The sequence below is a fragment of the Nanorana parkeri genome, unplaced genomic scaffold (genome assembly GCF_000935625.1).
Source record: "Nanorana parkeri isolate BGI_ZX_2015 unplaced genomic scaffold, ASM93562v1 scaffold452, whole genome shotgun sequence".
NCBI classification, from domain to species: domain Eukaryota; kingdom Metazoa; phylum Chordata; class Amphibia; order Anura; family Dicroglossidae; genus Nanorana; species Nanorana parkeri.
The window spans coordinates 1,036,104-1,053,775 of NW_017306720.1; the positions used below are offsets into that span (position 1 = coordinate 1,036,104).

Here is a 17,672-nt window from a genome sequence, read left to right on the forward strand (position 1 = left end):
TCTTGTCACCTTCAGTGGAGCCATGCTGGATTAAATAATACTGTACAGTACTATGCTAAAAAGCGCACAAAAAAGCTTCACAGCAAGTGTGCACAGGTCTGTCTGCATCCACGATCTCGACTAGAGGAAGCCACGACCAGGTGTCAGAGCGGGGAAGATGGCCACTGTCATGTTCGTCACCCGATTTGGAGTTCGTGAACAGCAGCAAAATTTTGCCAAACTTCCTGTTCGCGAACCAAAAGAGGCATTACTGTACATATAATACCACACTTTTTTGTGCATGACTATGTATCTACTCCAACTAGGTTCATTATTAGTTATGTGCGAGTGTGTTCACTGTGTGGTGCAGCTGAAGGCAGAAATGCAGTCATTTAGTGCCAGTTTACACTAATCCGTCTGCTAAAACGCTGCAATATAGCAGACGGGCTAGTGCGTTGTGGCAGGTCCCGCAGTGTGCTTTGAAACTTTGCCAATGTGTACACTCCATTCAGGTCCCTGCACCGCACTGCTGTGCAGCGACCTGCGCTGACATACAGGACATTGCAATAAATGCAGCATGTGTGCATTTTAACGCACCACACATCACATCCGCACTTTGGTTTCAGTGGGACACATAGAAAACCATTGCTCTCTATGTGTTCTTGAGATGATCTGCAGACCAAACTACAGTAAAAATAGGTCCATTGTGCATTGAATGCCGGAGCAGTGCAGCAGTGTTGTCCCAATTACAGGAAGCTGCATGAGGTGGATTTCAGTAGTAGAATCAAATGGTTTGTGAGATTTGATAGGGAACTAAGGGAAAACGGTAAGTGCAGTGCACATATAGTTAAAGAGGAACTTTACCCATTCCTTTAAGGCCTTGTTCACACCAAATGCAGAGCAGATCTGCCCGCGTTTCTGCACACGCACGCTAGTTTTTAGACGCAGTTGTTATGCGCTCCAGAGCGTTTTTTTTTCAGGAAGCTAACAATGTTATGAGGTAATTTCCTTTTACTTCTGACCTTTCATTAGCTGTTCTGATTATTTCCTGCTTCCTCTGACCTTGTCTCACATGTAGAATTGCAGCTGTCATACAGCTCAGGGCACTCTTGCACCAAACTAATGAATTTCTCTGAGTCACAATACTTATCCACCATTGTTTCTTTGGTCTACAGATCACAAGGTCACCTTTTTCCACAGACAGGAAGTGACCAAGGAAGATTAGGTCATCATAGATGACCATAGAGTTTTTTTCTTTATGGTTAGTTTTTTGCATTGCATTGTGTTTTTGACGCGTTTACATGCGTTTTTGATGCGTTCCAGAGCAGCTGGCGTCTCTCCTCCCACACCGCTCAGCCTCCTGTCACAGATCAGAGGAGAGCAGTGTGGGCAGAGACAGCCAGCGCTGTCACAGGAGGCCGACCGTGGAAGGGAGGAGTCAGCTGTCAGATCGAGCTCTCCTCCCCGCACCGCTCTTCAGTCTCCTGTGACAGCGTGTCAGGAAGCAGAGCGGGTACAAGCAGTCAGTGATCGCTGAGTGTTTGTAAATAATTGAGAACATAGAATGTTTACGGTGTCCCCGATTATGAATGAATGGGAAGTAATCTACATCACCTCCTGTTCATTCATGATTGTGGTTATAGTAAACATACTCTGTCCTCATGTTATGAATGAACAGGAACACTCAGTATAGAGGATTCCTGTTCATTGATAACAGGGGATACAGAAAAAGAGATTGAGGACTCTGTGTTCTCAGTCTCTTTTTCTTTTTTAAAAGGGAAATATCAGGGGGCTGTTTAGACCCCCAATATTTCCCCAAAGCCCCTAAAAGTAAAGTAAAAAATAAAAATATTTAATACAAATAAATAAAATAAAATGTAAAAAAATTTCAAAGTTCATAAAAAATGAATAAAAATGAAATATTAAAAAAAAATTGAAAAAGTTAGAAAAAAACATTTTCGGTTTCGGTACGACATTTTGTTTTATTTCGATGTTGAAATTTTCATTTTGGTGCACCTCTAGTTGATAGTAAATGGTTCTTAGACAAAGGACAATATGTCTATTAACACAATTATAATGAGTTCTCTGGTCACCTGAACCATAAAGCGATGGCAGCAGGACCATATAATGTGATCGACATTTGCAATATAACTCCGTTTAAACCTTAAGAAAACGATCATGTTTTTTTAATCGGAAAAAATAGAAACTTTCATCTCATTTAGCAACTCACAAAATTAAAAACAGACACAACACACCAACACTGTAAGATATCCTACAAATTGTCTTACTATTCAGTCTTTATATGACAAACATGACATATTATCAGAACAGAATGAAGGAAGATCTAAACAAAATAATAACAGACCAATAAAAAACATTTTGTAGTTAAATATATATTTATATGTATTTATATGTCTATACTGCTACCACCTCTCTGCAATATTCAATAATGCACTTTTGTAACACCGTTTCTTCATAGTGGTTGATAGGAATTCACTGGTTCTTGGTCAAAACATATTTCGATAGACTTCTTTTATTGCATATGTGGAAACTATCTATACCACTCTAAAGATATGGTTAAAAAAAAAAGAATGCTCCTGAAACAAATAGCTTGTATTGTAGCAAAATGAAAAGAAAAAACAAAATATACACACGTTGGGATCACATATTTTAAGATTTTTTGATGGAGCTTATTAACAAAGTTTTTTAAATAAAATAAAAAAGTTAACAGCACTGAAAATATAATTTGGCTAATCATCTAAAGTTTTTCTCTATCATATAAAAACAAAAAGGACTTGAAGAAAAACGAAAACGGAAGAAATCAAGGAATTTCTAAACTATAAATTCCGCCATATAATTAAAGTGAACCAGAATTTAGCAAACCTGCTGCCAGATATTAAAATATGTATTCTAGTAGCGGCTCACCTGTGCAAAATCATTTCCCCATCCTACTCCCCAAGACTCATGTATGGTGACATTGGATGCTGTCAACTTTTCCCCAACAAAGCGTTCTGATGAAGGTGCCAGTGTGTCCATCCCGTCCAACACATCACAGACCTGCACATGTGCTATATTTGTGATTGATCTCAGAACAGTCACAAAAGATGAAGTCAGTAGTTATGCATGCCTGCACTATGCATGCATGTTCCTATGTCAAAGGGATTAGCCAAGCATGAATAGGTGAACATACTTTTAGGTAAAAGTCCATATTTGCATATCAATGAAAGTGCAGATATCTCTGTAGGGACTGATTTCTTTTGAGCTAGAGGGGATCCTATGGATTCCTTTAGGGAAGCCCAATATAAAGGCACCAAAATGATATTTAGGGAATGGATAATTTCAACATAACATTCTAAACTGTCATTGGAAATGTACAGAAGACATCTAGAGGTTCATGCATGAAATGTCACATACTGTACCATGTAAATAGCACAGCGAGAACTGAAAACCAAGGGGCCAGTTATGCAAATTTAACCAGATCCTGTGGCCAAGAGCTTAGGAATTCCCTTTCCTAAGCTTGTTTGTTATTGTTGAAATTTGCATAAAAGAGCTCACATGTTTGTGGGTTCTTTGGTGCTCCAGGAGGCATGTGACATAACATGCAGGTACCTCAACGGGACTTCTGTACATATATGGTGAACACAGGTTCACTTTAAGAGTAGAAACATATCAGTATTTAGGGTGCCATTTCAGATGCACCTGAGCTTGGCTGCTTCTGCCAGAGTCACTCGGCTGCAAGGAAGCCACAATAAATATAATTTATTTCTATGATCATTGCCAATATCTTTCTTTATTGTAAGTTTTCTTTGGAAGCATTGACAGCAAGTTAGTAAAACAAGTGTGTATTTTGGTAGTTACCATTTTATCTCTACAGGAACTTCAAGCCTTTTGGTGACTGCACGTCAAATACAGATGCAACCTTGAGCTTTAGGAACCACATCCCAAGCTCCAGACTGCATAAACCCTAAACAGTAACAAATGAAGCATAACAATAATAAATGTTGCAAAAATGTGAAGCAAAACTTACAGGTATGTCATTATTTAGATGGGATTTCAGTAAGAAAAGAAGTCCTCCATTTGCTCCTGAACATTCCTAGCAGTAACACCTGGGGATCTGACCCTAGCACAAACTCCTTGTAAGCACCGTAAGAACACTCTTCTTAGTATTATTTAAAGGAGAACAATGAGGTGAATGAAAATCACTCATCCACATAGTTTGAGTCGACGTGTGACAATGAAACTGTCACAGGTCGGTTCAATAGATCGGGAAGTGAGCGAAAGCCGAGACTGTCAGTCACAGCTCCATGCAGGGATTCCCCACTCCGAACCTCCAGCGCTGACTGTAGGAATGGAGGGGGCGGGCACAGCTGGTTCTGCCTCTCTAGATAATGTCAATCACACAGCTGGGTGGATTTCGACAGTAATGTCGGGATCCGTCTCGGCTGCGGCGCTCCCAGTATACCGTTAGCTGTAGCTTGCGATATACTGAGCTTTGGGTCATGGGAGGATGCTAGTATATGTCCTCCAGTGACCCTTAAGAGAACTATGGGGAAAACACTTACCCCATAGTTCTCTTCTTAGTTATTTGGTGTCCCACAGTCAGATACGATGGTGCTTACTACTGTATCTGAATCATAGATTTCCCTAGCAGGTGGCTATCAGGTAAAACCCCAAATCACAGTTTCCAGGGAGTTACAAGGGGTGGAGACCCCTATATGTTACTAGATGGATCTGCCACAAGCTTATGAAAGATTACCTTATTAAACTGAAATCCCATTTCTTAATTCTAAAAAAGTAAAAACATCATTTGGTTGCATAGACTACATTACCTTCCATATTTTCACTTTTTTTTTTTTTTTTACAGTTATAATCTAGATGCTTTAATATCCAATAATAATGTGACGGGATATTTGTGATTTTTTTTAACTGGCAATTCACAAATTATGATATTTTGTTTCATTGTGTTAACAATATAATTCACTATATGTTACATGCTGTTCAGTTGTACACAACATAGTTCTTTCTCTATCCCTGGTTGCAATCAGCTGTTTCCTACATAACACAATAATTACAGTATATAATGCTGTACAGTGCTTTCTGTGCGTAGTATAATATATAGCATTTAAAGTAGCAGTCGACACAAAAATACCCTCATTAAGCATTAAAAATGATAGCGTGGACGGTCAAGGAGTACTTGTGCAATCACTGCTATATGACATTGACGTTTTAATGTTTTTTATATTGATTTAATCATCTTTAAACATACGAAGAACAAAGTACACTTCATAGAGGGAAGGTAATCTCTTGTGTATCCAGATTCCCTAGAAAGAGCAAAGAGTGACTGCCACTTTAACAAACCTATATTGTACTACAAACTGTACAGAACGTGTTGCCTGGCTAACTGCTAGCAAGAACACATGTAATAAGCTGACATTTATACATAGAACTAGTGCAAAGATTTACAGCTCAGGGAGACTAACACTTATTAACACTTGACTTTTTTTATTTTTATTAAAGGGCCAATAAACTAAAATGTACTGGCTGTTTTATATAAAAGTGTTTTCATAACATTCACTAATAGATATGGAAAAATTGTGGAGCTTAACAGAACTTCAAATATCTGAGATGAAAGGGATATTTTGCTATACAGAAAGAGTTCCTGTCCAATAATGCGGTTCAACAATACTGCCATTGCATAGTATCCTTTATCCTCAAATGGCAGACTTTAAGAGGGTCAAAGATCCAAACTTCTTTTCAGATATGTCAACTTTTACATATATATTTGTGAATGTTATTAGTGCATCTTCTATACATAAGCTCCTTGTTTTAGAATAACTTGGTCCTTTAAACCACGTATGCTGCTTTGGGCCTGTAACTGTCCACTAGCAACAAAAGAGTTAATGAACAAAAAAATAGCTTGTGATTGTTTTAAAATGTTTCACCACAATCATCTACGGGACAAATGGGTTATCAAAACTTGTCATCGTCTTTAATTCTGTGAAAGTCTTAGTGCTCTCTTTTAAGGAAGGATTTTCAGAGTTCAAATTCTCCTCCAGGTTATAGTGCCTTGTTTTCCAATGCTTCCAGCCCTTGGGGACCTCCATTAGGACACTGCTGTGTAATGCAACTGGTGGTAGTGGAGGTGGAGTCATGAAATGACTGGAGTCAGTTTCCCCAATGGCACTTACATTCTCTACGGGGCTTGCAGTGCAAACATTCTGGGGTATGACCTCTGTAACACCAGTGCTGTAAGACAAAAGTGGAGCCTCACAATCATCAAAGGAAGGAGGGGAACTTTCAGGCATGCTTACAGAGCCCCTTTCCCTAGTCATTTTAGGATCGTTACAAATGCTGCTTGCAGCACCACCCCAGGTGCATATTTCCGCAGTGGATGGTTGTGAGTCTTTACGTTCCCTATGCTTTAGTCCCCTAAAATAGTGTTTCTTTTGGTGCATCACAAGGGCAGCAGCAGTCTTGCAAACTTTGGAACATTGGACACAAACAAACCCTTTTTCACCCTGCTCTTCTAAATGTTTTTGCTCATGATTGTCCCTTGAAGTAAGGTAGAGGAATTGCTGTGAACAGAACTTACAGTCATACATTTGATCTCCAATGTGAATCCTCTCATGTTTTTTCAAAGTTTTATGCAACAAAAATGTCTTTTTGCAATATTGACACGTGAAGTTTTTCCCAACCTGATGGATGCGTTCATGCTTGCTTAAGTTCCCGGGAAAGGAGAAGCACTTTCCACACACCTTGCATGAGTAAGGCTTCTCTCCAGTATGACAACGCATGTGAACCTTCAGCGTTGAAGGATTCCTAAAGGATTTTTGACACAGTTCACAAAAGCAAGCCTTAGTGTCCAGCTGCCACTGTGTAGCAGCCATTTCTTGCTCAACTGCCTCTTCCTGTTCACCTGCTTTTTCCGGCTGCTCAATTGTCTTTCCAGGAGGACATTCAAAATCTAATATTTCTGGAGAGTCGTCTCCACCATTTGTATTTTCATCAATGGCTTCCTCAGATGAGCATTTTGTGTCAACTTCACTTACATTCTCCTCAGTAAATCTAGCTCTACTGTGTTTCTTCCTTTTCTTCAATTTCCTGAACTTCTTAAAGTGCTTTGATTTCTTTTTGGGCTTATAGTTGTAGTAAGGTCTCCATGGTTTGTCAGACACATCTTGGTCACTAGCATCATCACACATCTCCTCCATCTGGACACTATCTGATCTCCGAAGTCGGATGGAGCATCTTTCTCTTTTGTCATCATCTGAATCCAGCCAAGCCGTCTCTGGCTCCGAGTGCTTTGGTCTTCTACTTTTCCTGAAGAACAGAGATGACCCAGAAATTTGCCTTTTCACCAAAGCTTCACTTCCAATTTTTACTGTGATTTGGCAGAGAGGTGCAATTCCACTATTGACTAGAGTTCCAGGTAGGGCTGGTTTGGCTATGTAGGTTTCAGTTTTATTCCCTTCACGGATAACACTTTTATTATTTTTAGATGAGGGTGCACGATGGGAGAATTCCCGCTCATCCTTACGAGCATCGCCATTTTTGTACCCTGTGGGGGATTCCATCTCTGTATTTGCCTCGGTAGTCTCAGGGTTAGTTTCTTGGCTGGTATCTTTTTCTGGTGAAACAATGGTCCGGCTGGGATTCCACCCTATTCCATTTGTAGATCCTGAACTAGTTATTGCATTGCCATGCATTATTACAGAGGAAACTCTGCTGCTGTGCATGATCACTGAGGGTGCAGAGTTGCTAGCGTTAATAACAGAGGGCAAATTTTGATTTTCATTAAACTGTGGACCAGGTGCCCTACCACTCTGCTTCAATGTTGAAGCTGAAACATGTGAAGGAGAATCAGCTTTCCCAACAGGCAAGACGCTTGTGTTTTTGTCAGACTGTATTATATCAAAGGGCCAAGTCTCCTGGCTTGTTGTTGAACTTGTCACATTTTGTGATGGAGCATCTAAAGTGCTAGAAAATGCATCCTGGCTGTTCACAGAGCAAGGCTGTGCATTGAGAGTATTCTGAACAACTGTGGGTGCAGTAAAGGAATTTTGAACTTGGAAGTGTGCTGCGGAAGCTGTTCTGGGGGTTTTCAATGGAGGTCTTTTGCACTTCATTGGTAAAAGTCTATACAGTTTGTAAGGATAGATGCTTGGCTTGAGGCCCCTGTTTGCTTTACTTCCCACTCCCAGTCTTGGGTCAATGCCATGGGAAGATTTCTGATGATTTTTAAGGATGTAGTAAGTCATAAATGTTTCTAGGCAAAATATGCACTGATATCTTCGGTCTCCTGTGTGCCAGATTTCATGTTTGGTTCTATATTCAGCTAAGGCAAATACCTTGCTGCAATAATGGCAAGGGTATGACTTCCTCCATGAATGGACATTTGAATGCCGTCGAAGACTAGATAAAGTTAAATAATTTCTTTTGCATACAATGCAAACATAGAATATTTTATCATCTACTATTTTAACAAAGTGGTCTGTTGCAGAGGAGGAGCCATTTGTCAGAGCATTCTGGTGAGTTGTCGCTTCTGTAGGAGTGCAGTAGTTCTCTGCTGAGGCACCTTGTGGAAGGTTGTTGGGTATCCTCAAATCTCTGTCCATGTGCACAACCTTAAAACAGATTTGTTCATGCCGCTGTAGGCGTTTAAAGTGCGCAAATTCTTTACTGCAGTTTTTGCAATTGAAAGTCACATGGTGCTTTTTAGGACGAGGATATAGACCAGCATCGCAAAAAGACTGGGTTACAGGTGGGTTACCAGGGGGAAGTTCTGGTAACATGCTTTCATCTTCCCTTTGGCTGTAGAATTCAGTTTGGTTGGCGGTTTGCTCTGTAGAGCTGCTCACGCTATTGGAGGTACAAGTCTGAATGACAGCTTGTGGGTTAAACTGAGTTTCTAACACCGGCATGCTGTTGGATGTTTTGGCCACCTGGTTGGTAGTTGCTCCACCAGGAGTGCATTCCTGATCCTTTGTATGGCTGCCTTTATTGCCATGGTCAAACACAGAGTCTCTTTTGTATGAGTTATCACCAGAAGACACTGCATAAGAGTGCTCAGCCAACGTGTTTACTGGCTCTCCATCACTGCAGACACCATTTTCACAGTTACCACCACTATGTACCTCTTCAGTGGGGCCTGTGCTCTTTTTAAAATTTGCTCTTAGATCAAGGGGAGAAAAGCCATTGACTTCAGTTTCCAAAATAGAAAAGGCATTGGTGATTCTTGGTCCATTAGCAATAGCTGGGTCATCTCCCTTTTTGTCCACAGTCTCTGATTTCAGGCTGTTCTCTCCTCGATAAAATGCAGGTGGAGCATTTCCCCCACGTTCAGTTGAGCAAGCAACCACAGTAGGCTTCTTGGAAGCTTTGATGTTTTCTAAAAAGGTTATGCCTAGCTTTTTACCAGCGTCTACAAGATCAGTCAGGGTCTCTTTTTTCTTCACAGCAATCTTTGAGCTGTAAATAAAGTTTAGTATCTCAGTAAATGTGTCTGCTTTCAAATCATTGAGCTCCAAGACATGTCCCTGGATTAATATGCTCTGGCTCCGAAAATGGTTTCTAAAGTACAGGCTGGAGGCTGCCAGTATATTTCTGTGTGCTTTGAATTTAGTGTCTTCAACCACAATGGTGACGTCACACAAGAAACCTTGCATACGCTGCTCATTTAGACTACAGAGAAGGCCCTCTCCATGAAGACTGTCCGCTATGTCTTCTGAAGTGCACATTCTGATCTAAGCATAAGACTCTGTGGAGGAACAAACAGGAAAAGATTTAGTTTGCAGAAGCATGTACATACATCTTTACTTATTAGTCTATATCTAGAATATAAAGAGACAGTTTCATTAAATGTTTACAGCATAAAAAATAAACTATGGTGCTGTATCATATCTCTAGTCTCTTTCTTCTGAGACCGCAAAACTATTTTTTACATAGCTTAAAGGAAACCTGTACTGAAAGAATATTGAGACCGCCTTTGCTTACTTCTTCTACAAATGCTTATAGCCTGGTTGCTGATTTACTATGTTTAAACTGAATGGTACAAAAAAAATAAAAATTAAAATGTAAGATACAATGAAAACTAAAAGATTACATTGAAAATGTTATACTCCAATTAGATCTAATGAGGAGTTTTCCAAAATATCCAACCAGTGTTTAATGCAACCTATGAGGCACTGGCTGGCAGGATTGTGGATGGAGTATATGTGTCACCTAGGTTTCTCTAGGGTTTGTGTCTAATATCGAAACTTTTTTTTCAGATCTTAATAAGTTATGATCTGGGTCCTGGAGCTTGGAAGTTTTGTAAAGCTTTGGGTGAGATAAAGCCTCCATTCCTCGATCCACCTGTAAGCCAGACCTCATTATTGGTCTCAGCTGTCTACAGGCTTTTTTATATGTGAGCTGACTGATGCTCATGGCTGTCACTCTCTCTGCTATAAGAGCCTGCTGCAAGGCGAAAAGGCTGACTGCTGACAGAACACTAAAGAGGTACTAGAGATGACAGTTTGATTTGGGGAACACATTAAAGGGCAACTTGTTAGTCGGCAACTGACTTAAATTTAGTTAGTGGCTCAGACAAGCGCATGTTCTGTTTGTTTACGCTATGGACTTGCCCTCCTGCAGTAAATATGTTTTCGTTTAATGCATGCTGAATAAAAGGTGCAGTGTGAACCTGCTTGGACTGTTCTTAAGTGCCCTGTCACATGCATGGTTTACGAGAAGGGGACTGCCACTACCAGTTGAGCCTGCCCCCCTTACAAACCTCACCCAGTTTTTATGAATATATTAACATAAAGTCACAAAGGCCACAAAGGAGCAGATTGCAGTACAATTTAAACAATCTACACCTAGCAGATTGTACAATTGTGTTCTCTTGTGGTAACTGTACCATACAGAAACTAGAAGAAGAATCTAAATATATGTCTATTAAATGAAATCATATAAATATGGAATGGCAGAATAAAAATGACTTATAGCTTTACAATAAGAACTCAAAATAGGTTCTCACTATTACCGTATATAGCATAGTGTAGAAGAAAGGTGCTGAGCACTATAGATAGCAAACCCGATAACACATCATAACCCCAACATAATAACCAAAACAGTTTTTATAGGGTTATTGAATCCTGAACAGTCATATACCTGCAGACAAGCTCAAACAGCAGCAGTGTGTGGCCTCTCTTCTTTCTCGGCATAAGAGGTAAGGGCAGGAACAGATGCCACATGACAACCACTGACTCTGAATAAAAAAATTATATTTAGATAACCAAAAATCACTGCATTTAGAAACTAAGATCTGCAGTTTTACTGCCCCCCGTCTCCTACTGCAGTGTCAATACTGTGGCTGAACAGTGCTACAGTGCTGTATACATTCCTGCAGCTGCAATGCTTTGCAGCGTGGCAAAAAATACACTGGGAGGAATTTATCATTACTGGAGCAGACAGAATCTGGAGCAGTTGTCCATGGCAACCAATCAGCATGTCTCTTCAGTTTGCTCAGGTAAGATTTAAAAGTCAGACAGAAAAGCTGATTGGTTGCAGTGCAAATCTGCTCCAGATTTTGTCTGCTTTTTTTGATAAATTCCTCCCACAGTATGTTGCGTTTGGCAGGTGCTTCTGCTTATCACACGCGTTCATTGCAATGAATAGGACCGCGCCGCAACCAATTTAGTACATGATTGTACAGTACTTTATTTAATCAGTACACTGATTTAGTACAGAATTGCAATAGCAAATCCCCATTGGGATTAAAAGGCTGTCAAATGGCTGAAGTTTTTTTCTTTCAAAAAAATAATATGTTTGTATGCACATTGAGGGCAGGAAAAAAGAAATACACCGGCAGATGTCACTCTCAGCAACACTTGTTTACAAACAAAGCCATGTGATCACCATGTCTAAGCTAACATGGTGATCACGATTGGGAACCATGCTAATTGGGCCCTGAACTGTCAGCGACAGCTAAGTCTAAGAGCCACAGTGTCGGCTGCTACAAGCCAAAGTGGGAAAATAGAATAAGGTTCCCCCTGTGCACAGGACATCATGCAAGGGAACAATAATCTACAGATTGCCGACAAGAAGGGGTTAATGATGGGTTACAGAAAACAAATGTTTATGTGAGACCTGGCATCAGATAAAAAAAAAATGTCATGTAAAGTGCATGCAAGTATTTATTACAGGGAATGTACAGCATGGCATAAAGAATATGGTGGGGCAGAACAAGGAATGTACAACATGGTATACAGAATGAGGGGGTGCAGAACAGGGAATGTACAACATGGTATACAGAATGAGGGGGTGCAGAACAGGGAATGTACAACATGGTATACAGAATGAGGGGGTGCAGAACAGGGAATGCACAGCACGGCATACAGAATGAGGGGGTGCAGAACCGGGAATGTACAGCTTGGCATACAGAATGAGGGGATGCAGAACAGGGAATGTACAGCATGGCATACAGAATAAGGTGGGGCAGAAGAGGGAATGTACAGCATGGCATACAGAATGAGGGGGTGCAGAATAGGGAATGTACAACATTGCATACAGAATGAGGGGGTGCAGAATAGGGAATGTACACCATTCCATACAGAACAAGGGGGTGAAGAATAGGGAATATACAACATTGCATACAGAATGAGGGTGTAAAGAATAGGGAATATACAACATTGCATACAGAATGAGGGGGTGCAGAATAGGAAATGTACACCATTGCATACAGAATGAGGGGTTGCAGAATAGGAAATGTACACCATTGCATACAGAATGAGGGGTTGCAGAATAGGGAATGTACACCATTGCATACAGAATGAGGGGGTGCAGAATAGGGAATGTACACCATTGCATACAGAATGAGGGGGTGCAGAATAGGAAATGTACACCATTGCATACAGAATGGGGGGTTGCAGAATAGGGAATGTACACCATTGAATACAGAATGAGGGGGTACAGAATAGGAAATGTACAACATTGCATACAGAATGAGGCGGTGAAGAATAGGGAATGTACAACATTGCATACAGAATGAGGGGTTGCAGAATAGGGAATGTACAACATTGCATACAGGATGAGGGGGTGCAGAATAGGGAATGTACACCATTGCATACAGAAGGAGGGGTTGCAGAATAGGGAATGTACACCATTGCATACAGAATTAGGGGGTGAAGAATAGGGAATGTACACCATTGCATACAGATTGAGGGGGTGCAGAATAGGAAATGTACACCATTGCATACAGAATGAGGGGGTGCAGAATAGGCAATGTACACCATTGCATACAGAATGAGGGGGTGCAGAATAGGCAATGTACACCATTGCATACAGAATGAGGGGTTGCAGAATAGGGAATGTACACCATTGCATACAGAAGGAGGGGTTGCAGAATAGGGAATGTACACCATTGCATACAGAATGAGCGGGTGCAGAATAGGGAATGTACACCATTGCATACAGAATGAGGGGGTGCAGAATAGGAAATGTACACCATTGCATACAGAATGAGGGGTTGCAGAATAGGGAATGTACACCATTGCATACAGAATGAGGGGGTGCAGAATAGGGACTGTACACCATTGCATACAGAATGAGGGGGTGCAGAATAGGAAATGTATAATGTTGCTGCATGGTGAATGTACACCAGATGGAGACAGTGAAGAGTCACGCGGATTCCCATGGAAAGCCGCAAGTGACCATTTCAAAACACATTATTCATGGTCCTCTCTTGTCACCATCAGGAAGCCCACCATTATCAATACCATGAAGCTGCCGCTGGAGTGCATGCATGTAGACAGGAAGTGGCTGCAAAAAAAAACTGTAGGGGATGAGCAGTGCTGAGGTGCAACAAAGGATAAGAAACAGCTGAAAACAAATATTTTATTCAAAACATGTCAGATGTTTACGATACACAATGCTGTCGCAGACTAAGTGTCATTCAGGTTTACTTCTACCTTACCATGATAATAGCCCTTACATCGGAAAATAAAGAGATCACAACAAGGAACACGCTGGAGTAAGGAAATGGTTTCATCACATCAAGAAGGATTAGAGTGCTGTACAAAATAACCCTCGGTGAGCACTCATCTTTCATTCTTCTGACTTGGATATACTGCACTGAGATTGAGTGCTGTCAATCATTACACACTGCACTCCCGTATCGATTCTTATAGTAATTCAACGTCAGACAAAAAGAAATGATTAGGACGAGACTTGGATTTATACACAAAGCATGGATTGGCATTTTACATAGAACTCCAGCAAACACTTTATTTTAGGGTTATCCTCTGTTACATTTTCCGTCAGTGACCTGGCTCCCTATTAGGTCACTGAAACAGTTAAAGGGGACATTTCACCCCAATAAAATGTCTAAGGGGAGTGGGAAAAGGCTAGAGTCTTTGTTAGAGTGTTACTTCTGTCTTTCTCCCCATTGAGCAGATTTCCCTCACTGAAACAGGAAGTCTGGAGAAATGTAACCAGTGGGTACACAAACATCATTAAAGCCATACAGATGCTCTACCCTCTTTCCACAACATTTCAGGTACTACTAAACTCTCCAACCTTTTTTTTTTCAACATTGAGTCCAGATCAAACAAATCTACATTGCCGCAGCAAAGCATTTCTTTATATTTTCACCCAAACACTTAGCCATCATGTTTCCAAACAGCTCCAACTCTCTCAGCTTGGCTTCCCTGAGCTTCCTGTCCAGTACAAGATCACAAAGGACAAAACAATGTCAAGTAGCTTGGAGAAGGGAGGAAGGAGGAGGTGAGTGGATTGTCTTGCAGTGTCTGTATGGTTGTGGAGACACACAGTTTAATAACACACACAAGAATGGCTCCATAGGACCCTGCAAGGGAAAGGAGCCACCCTAACACATGATATCAGTGCCAGTGCACCATCTTTTAACCCCTTCTTGACCAAAGCCTTTTTTCCCATTTGTTTTGCACCCATGTTTTATTCCACATTTTAGGACTGAAAATTACTTAAAACCCCCAAACAGTATATATTTTCTGAAAGCGAAGACCCTAAAGAATAAAATGGTGGCAGTTGCAAAGTTTTATGTTGCACGACATTAGCGCAACTTATTATCAAACCCAAAGATTTAGTGAAAAAAGCACTTAAGTTAAATGTAGTGCACCAAAACACTATAGAAAACCATTTTATTTTGTAAAATATAAAAGAAGAGGTTACAACGAGTAAACAGATACCCAACATGACCAGGTTAAAAATTGTGTGCGTCCGTGAAACTGCGACAGAATTCATGACCCCCAAGTCCTTACAGGTCATGAGTTTAGAGATACGTGTAAATATTGGCCCTAGAATTATTGCACTCACTTTGGCATGTGCGGCCATACCCAACATGGGTCGTCGTTTACATACGTAGGCGCACCCGATGCGTGTTTATGTGACGACACGAGTGCTCGCACGGACTTTAAAAAAATGTTTACATTATTTTTACAATGTAGGAACAGAAATCACCAGCACTCTGAAAAATAATCCAGCATGTCCATTTATTGGACATAGACATCACAACAAACAAGAGCCAGCATTTCGGGACCACATAGGGCCTCTTCCTCAGGGCAAAAAGACGTGACCTTTACATTTAATATTATTTTTAAAACTGTTTTAATTTTTTTAAACTTTACTTTCATTGCTATCACACCGGGAGGCTTACAACCCCCTCCATGTGATAGCAGATTGGTGATGACAGGTACTCTTCAAGGTGATGCTGGGGGGCCAAAAGACCCCCAGTGTCACCTTTACACTCTAAATAAGCTATTGAAGTGCAGATCGCTTCAGGAGCCCAGCCGTGACAGCTATGGGACCGGAAGTGATGCAATACCATCGCTCCAGGTCCCATAGAACGGGGAAGAAATCGGTGAACGGACGTTCACCGATATCCTCCCCAGCTTCCTGCTGACACCCAGCAAGCCGGTCCTGGGCCCGTAGGGCCAGCGGAGCCCAGGAAACACGTCAGGGGTGTCAGGTGGGAGTGCTGAGCCGTCAGAATCTACTGTAAATCCGGCCCCCGGATCTACAAAACTGAACAGACTCCCGGCTGTCTGTTTAACCCCTTCAGACTTCATGACAGGATTATCCCGTCATGGGTCATGAAGGGGTTAAACATTAAGGATAGGGCTGCAACTAATGATTATTTTTTTATAATCGATTAGTTGGCTAATTATGTTTTCCAATTAATCGATTAATTAGATTAAAAAAATTAATAAATATCCTTAATTTAAAATAAAATACACAAATGCAGTGTTACAAACAAAGTTTACTTCAGAATAAAACTGTAGGCACAATTTCTTACAATCGCACTGCACTGGAACGATCAGCATTGCGGTACCGTGTGTTCCAGTGGGGACAATCACACTGTGGGTGGGGTGCCATTGAAATGAATGGCACTGCAACGCACCTCCTGGGGACCACGTGGTAGCTGTCGTTGACAGTGTCGGTCCGGTTTCACATCTTCTCCTCCTCCTTCCCAAGACTGGCACAGCCCCACACTCGCCCGTACAGCCCTGGAGAGCTCGGGCATCTGCCCATGCAGCCCTGGAGAGCCCGGCACCTGCCAGTACAGCCCTGGAGAGTCCCACATGCAGACCTGAAGGAAAGTACTTGGTCTTGAAAAAAATGGTATCGGGACATTCCTAGTTGTCACCCTAGGACAGTAAATATGTTGGGACTACAGAACACTTCCCCTCTCCTCTTATCTATAACATGGGAAGGGTCTATAATCCAGCCTTTCTCCACCAGCGTGTGGGGTGCCTTCTGCCTTTGTCAGGGGTGCCTTCAAATTTTTGCTAAAAGGGGACTCTGATGTGAAGGGAGGGGCTCTGATGTGAAAGGGGGGCCTTCTAATGTGAAGTGGGGGCTCTGATGTGAAAGGGGGGAACTCTAAAGTGAAGGGGGGCTCCTGATGTGAAAGGGGGGCATCTGAAATGAAGGGGGACTCTGAAGTGAAAGGGGGGTTTCTAATATGAAGGGGGCTCTGATGTCAAGGCGGCTCTTAATGTGAAAGGGGGGACTTTTGATGTGAAGGGGGCTCCTGATGTGAAAGGGGGGCTTTTGATGTGAAAAGGGGGCTTTTGATGTGAAAGGGGGACCCTGATATGAAGGGGGCTCATGATGTGAAGGGGGCTCTTGATGTGAAAGGAGGGCTCTGATGTGAAGGGTGCTCCTCATGTGAAAAGGGGACTCTGATGTCAAGGGAGCTCTTAATGTGAAAGGGGGGCTCTGATGTGAAGGGCGCTCCTCATGTGAAAGGGGACTCTGATGTCAAGGGAGCTCCTAATGTGAAAGGGGAGCTCTGATGTGAAGGTGGCTCCTGATGTGAAAGGAGAGCTTTGATGTGAAGGGGGCCCTGATGTGAAAGGGGAGCTCTTATGTGAAGGGGGCTCCTGATGTGAAAGGGGAGCTCTGATGTGAAGGGTGCTCCTGGTATGAAAGGGGGGCTCTGATGTGAAAGGGGGGTCCTGATGTGAAAGGAGGGCTCCTGATGTGAAAGGGGGGCTCTGATATGAAGGGGGGTCCTGATGTGAAAGGGGGGCTCCTGATGTGAAAGGGGGGCTCTCATGTGAAGGGGGCTCCTGATGTGAAAGCGGAGCTCTGATGTGAAGGGTGCCCCTCATGTGAAAGGGGGACTCTGATGTGAAGGGGGGCTCTGATGTGAAAGGGGAGCTCTGAGGTGA

At 41.8% G+C, this 17,672-nt stretch overlaps 1 protein-coding gene across 1 annotated transcript; it reads right to left on the bottom strand.

Moving 5' to 3' along the window:
* Positions 1-5,758: 5,758 nt before the first annotated feature.
* On the bottom strand, positions 5,759-9,728 carry ZBTB38 (zinc finger and BTB domain containing 38). The gene has a single exon (XM_018560361.1). It carries the CDS (start codon positions 9,714-9,716, stop codon positions 5,931-5,933), a length of 3,786 nt encoding a protein of 1,261 aa, XP_018415863.1. The 5' UTR covers positions 9,717-9,728; the 3' UTR covers positions 5,759-5,930.
* Positions 9,729-17,672: the final 7,944 nt, after the last annotated feature.